At 32.0% G+C, this 5,547-nt stretch overlaps 1 protein-coding gene across 1 annotated transcript; it reads left to right on the forward strand.

Annotated features, from left to right (window-relative positions):
* Window positions 1-3,590: 3,590 nt before the first annotated feature.
* Window positions 3,591-4,893, forward strand: LOC129807284 (DNA repair protein RAD51 homolog 3). The gene is made up of 2 exons (XM_055856451.1): window positions 3,591-3,630; window positions 3,952-4,893. The coding sequence occupies exon 2, from the start codon at window positions 3,972-3,974 to the stop codon at window positions 4,812-4,814; it is 843 nt and encodes a 280-aa protein (XP_055712426.1). The 5' UTR covers window positions 3,591-3,630; window positions 3,952-3,971; the 3' UTR covers window positions 4,815-4,893.
* The last annotated feature ends 654 nt before the right edge of the window (window positions 4,894-5,547 follow it).

A 5,547-nucleotide genomic window follows, 5' to 3' on the forward strand; every position in this document is an offset into this window, starting at 1 on the left:
CTAATGAGGTCATTCGAAGCGGTTGATAAATTTCTCTAACGTCACTAATTTTGCTTTGAAAGAGATTTTAAATGGTAAATTAACCTCGATAAGCAAATAGCAAGTCACAATGAGAAAAATTCTGGTGAAAAGTCATCTGCAATAAAGTATTTCAAAATAAATAGCAATACCAAGATTGAGTTGTGAAATATTAATTTTTTGTAATGAAAACCTTTCGAGAGCAATAATCAAGCAAATTGGTCTATAAATTTGAATTTTCAAGTCCAACATAAGTGGAGACATTTATTAAATCGTAAACATATGATTTAGTATAATGTATTACTCATTAAAATTTTATCCTATGGATTAAGGATTCTTTACCGCATTTGTGATAATCCAGGCAGTTTTATAATTACATTTTGTGTTCGAATCAACAAGCTATTTTTGGGGATGTCCACCTTGACAATAATGGCAATTCAGGGTGATTTTGGGTGGGAAAATGGTTAAAATGATTGAGCGAATTTCATGTTGATTCCGACATTTCATGGTCTGAGTTACGGTAGAAGGAGGATTTTCATGAGGTTTTTGTGATTCTCGGTGATGTCTTTGAGTAGTGTTCGTGCATCATCAACATGTCCTAGAAGAGTACCATGTTGATAGATCCATGTGATCGTTGATGTTGACACACCTGGTCGCAAATCATATGTTTATGCATCTGTCAAGGGGAGAAATTAGTGACAACATAACTCTTTTTTCCCATGTTAATATATAAGATCTTTCGTGAATTGACGTGACGACAAAAAGTGTGAAAATTTTTGTTATAATTTCCGTCTTGGTTTTAATTATAGTTCAAAAATCTCTGAAGACTCCCAATTGTGTGAAATGTTCGATGAAGAGGAAATGTCTAGAAAAAAAGTATTTTATTGCATTTTTTTATAACTCTTTTATTTTAGTCTACACAACATATTTTTTCTCATTTTTCTTCATAATGCTCCTTTAAATCTTTTGAAATTAACGTGATGCTGCGTGTACCTTTGCTTTTTGGCAAGATCTGTGGCGCAGACGCCAAAGATTTAAAAGAAGTAGAGGGGGATAAATTTGATGCAGGGTGTGTCGAATAATTTTGAACAAAATTTATTAAAGAGTTGGTGGAATGAATTTATAATAGTTCGGGACAAACTAAAATCATCTGAAACTGAGATATTTTGAATGTTTCTCTAAATGTATTTGTTAAATAAGGCGTAGTTCTATTTTTTATGTAAATTTTATATTACGTGTTGTTTTAATATACAAAATAAAGTATTTCTTGTGTAGGTGATAAAGGTACTCTATCCTAGGTGCTAAAAATGGTATAGATTCCTTGTTTTATGGAATTTTAAAATATTTGCATTGTAACAAAGCCATATTCTGATACTCCTATTCTTTTTGGTTATTCTATCGGTCAAGTAGTAGAGTACACGCTCTGTGATGACATTATTATATGGGTTTGAATCCCCTTTAAGCACCAGACATTTTCTGAAAGGTGTCCTAATTGCATCCAGTGAACTTCACTGCAATAGATTCCATGGGGCATGGGATTGAATCCCAATTCCTGCATGGGAATGGGTCTTATTTCTCATAATTTGTTTTTGCAAGGCGTAATCTTAACCCCGGTGTCTCACTTGCATATCGACTTGTCAGAATAATTCGAATAAGTCGAATAATTCGTTTTTTCGCTTTTCGGGTACTCCTTGATACCCTCTATGTACCCTATGAATATTATACCAGAAAGTTAATTATTCCCAAAGTTATATGGGTTGCAAATCTTGAAAGTCTTATACTCAACATGTAAAATCTCAGCTTGAAATCGTTTTCTTGTAAAATTGGCCATTCTCAACTTATTCGTTTTATATTCTGAGCCGTCGATATTAAGATTCACATTAAGTTATACTAAAATGTGCGTTCAAGTGTGTTTGTGTTGTGTTTTAGAATCACTTGATGTTTGCTGTTTGGAGTGATTGATGTTTTTAAAATAAAAAGGTAAGCTTAGCAAGCAAAACTAGGTTTAAACGAGTTTCAAATTTTAAGTGATTTATAGATAGAAACATAAATCATATATTTGAACGCAATTTAGTGTCAATTAATAATAATCGCAATTAAATTTAATGAGTAAGTGAGATAATAGCGTAAAATCTATTTAACGAAAATTTGAAACATTTTATGAATAATAACTTATTGGTTATAGAAAGCTAAGCTTGTGCGTTTATGTTAAGCTTTTCGCTAAATGTATGTTCGGAGTTTTCAAGAGACCTTCAAGAAAAATTGCTGACCCGTAATGTGAAAAAGGGGCACATTAGTGGTTCAAATTCTATTGATCACTAAAGAAGTTCAAGTAGGATTTTTTTTTATCACAATTTGATAATCTTTTCACTTCAAATTAGCAATGAAAATCACTTAATTTGCGTACTTGGGTTGCTAATAGTCACTGGTCATGCCCAGTAAAGCGTCTTTCTCTCAACGATTTGCCATGATTTTGTCACATCTTTCTTTTTCACTTCCTTTTTATATCGGTTAAAATTTAGCAAAAATATTATTATTCCCTGATGGAGAGCTCTTTATCTGAAAAAATCAATTCACAGACGATTTGATGCATTCCGAGATACAAAGATTTTTAAGATTTCTTGAAAAAAGGCTTAGCTACCATAAAGCGATCTTTCTAGACGAAAAGTTTAGCCCAGTGTTTATTGTTTAAATCGTTTAAATAATCAAGAATTTATAAATTCAAAGTAGTTGCAGTATGATGTATTGGAATCTGTTAAATCAGTTTACTTTAATATACAATACTTTAATATATTGACTTCGGATTTTAGAAAATACATTATTTTATTAAATAATTACAGCAGTTAAACCTCATTAACAAACCTTAGTTCCGAAAATTATTAAAAATAGTTCTTAAAATTGTTTGAATTTTAAGAGCATTATTTTTATTTGATGTTCCGAGAAAGAACTTCATTACCAACATGAATAATAACTCAAAAGTTCTATTTTTAAATTGTATTCTCGGTCTTTTGTGGATAATTTTGAGTCAAGATACACGGTATAGACCTACACCGGTATAGACCTATAGGTCTACGTGTTTCTTGACTCAAAGTCCTATTTTTCTTTTTATTTTAATTTATACGGCTGACGGATTTAAATATTTTTAATTAAGTATAACATATATTAAAGATATATATATTTACTGTATATTTTTCTTTTCTTTATTTTTTTCTTTTTCCTCTGTTTAAAAATGTTGCTTTTAGCCATGTTTAAGAAATTTAAAATTTCTTTGCAAATTTAATTATTTTTTAATATTAGAATTATTAGTTCACTGTTGTATCGTTTCAAAATATTAAAGTTACATCTTATATTGTTTTGTTTTTACAGTTAAAAATTGGATGTTCACAATAGCAAAGCATAATAATTTATGTGAAATATGTTGTGTATTTCACATAAATCATTACCATTTAAATTTATTAAAAAAAGCAATCTGAAATTATTAATAATTTGTATCGTAATAGATTTGTGAGAGGAATGCCGATGATGATGGTTGGTCAGACGGGTGATAACCTTGTTGCGTTTTACAGTTCGCGCGTAAAACCTTTTCTGTCAGTGATGTTTGTTTTTTAATTGGTGAGAGTGTTAGGGGTCTCGGTAGCTCAATAGGCAAAGTGTTGGCTTTGTGACGCAGAGGCCCTCGGTTCGATCCTTGATCGAAGCGCGTCCGGTGAATAATTGGAAAACAATTTTTCACCGTCCTTAAAAGCTCCAAATTGAACGTAAAAATATCAAGAAGGAAGTATGATAAAAGATAAGGGAGCAAAAAATAGGATTTGTGATGGAGCAAAAAGAAAAATGATAAGGAGAGATGAGTAAATAAGAGTGAGCGAAATGGCTAATATGGACCTGATTGAGTCTGACAGCCAAAAACATAAAAAGAAGAGAGAGAGAGAGGTGAGAGTGTTTTCCTGACCATGGCTTGCTCAAGCACTCAAGATTTGTTGGATCCTCCTGATCTACCGTCAGAAGATATCTTCAGAGACTTTTTCCAGCAATCTTTGTGGGATATGTATCAAGATCCATATCACAGAGGATCCCGCGGAATTCTGCATTACATCAAAGAGTTGGATTTTGCGACAATTCATGGAATCCAGACGGGCTACCTCACTGAGATTTGTGGTCTCTTTGGGTCTGGCCGGACAGCCATGTGTGTCAAATTGTGCATCAGCGTCTGTGTTCCTCCATCTCTCCACGGACTGGATGGCGAATCAGTTTACATAGACAGTCGCCGGCTGTTCAATCCCAACCTCGTGAGAAATTTGGTGATGTCCACAAATCAAGCCATGAAAGAGCAATTTGCAAGGATTGGCTTCAGGATGAACTATGAGGACGTTATGAAGAGAATCCATTACATGAAGAATAATACTCATGAAGAACTCATTGGACAGATTGAATTCCTTAAGGGATTCTTGGAGACGCATCCACGAGTGCGACTTCTGGTTCTTGATTCTCTCATCATGCCTTTTCACGGCTACCAGGGCAAGAGTTATCAAAGGGTTTGTGTTATTATGGATGTCCTTTTTCGCCTGGAAGATCTCGCTGTAAAATATGATCTTGCTGTGGTGATTGTTAATGATATGACCACGAGAATTTTACCCGGTGGATCATCAAAAGTAATTCCAGCACTGGGGACATATTTTCGCCACAAGATTTCCTATATGCTTCTCCTCACTGAACTTCCTGACAGGAAATATGCAGCGGAGCTGAGGAAAAATTTCAAAAATGCTGGAAAAATCGTTACTTTTTCATATTTTTGAAATATTGAGATTTATATTTATGTAGTTTTTAAGAAATCTCATGTAAATAAAAAAATATACCAAAATTTATAATATAAAATTGACTTTTACTTGAAAATCTGGAATTTTGGATAAACTAGTTGGTAAATTTCGCTCTTTGGAAATTACAAGGGGTCAACTCACTTTTTTGCGATTTTGAGATTCTAATGCACTTTGAAATACAATTTAATAAATTTTCAGATGATATAAATCATTAAATTTCGTTATTAGAAAAGTTTTTCAAAATTTTAATCTTTGATTACTTTCATAATTTTGTTTAGGGGCACAAAATATATTCATCGTTCAAATTTTTGTGAAACAGGAGACTAACTCAAGCAAGTTGATCCCTTGTCATTCTAATTTCAGGCACATCATTTAGAACGACAAGGAGCTAACTCATTAAAAAAAAAACATTAAATAAATAAACAATAAATTGTTTTTGTTAAGTCATTAAATTGAGATACTTATTTAAACAAAGTTGAATCTTTCATGCTGTCTCCTGAAAAGTGGCCGAAAATTAGTAATTATGTAATTTCCAAGGAGCGATTTGAACTTTGATTTTGTTGTAAATTTATTTAAGTTGATTTTTTTAAAGCTAATCAAGTGTTACTGGAATTGGTTATCATTATTAAGAATTTAACTTTGTACGGATTTATAAATTTTACTAGTTTTTACGAGTTTAAAAATCTAATTTTTCTGTTAACTGATTTAAAAA

The sequence above is a fragment of the Phlebotomus papatasi genome, chromosome 3, assembly GCF_024763615.1.
Source record: "Phlebotomus papatasi isolate M1 chromosome 3, Ppap_2.1, whole genome shotgun sequence".
In the NCBI taxonomy this organism is placed as follows: Eukaryota; Metazoa; Arthropoda; class Insecta; order Diptera; family Psychodidae; genus Phlebotomus; species Phlebotomus papatasi.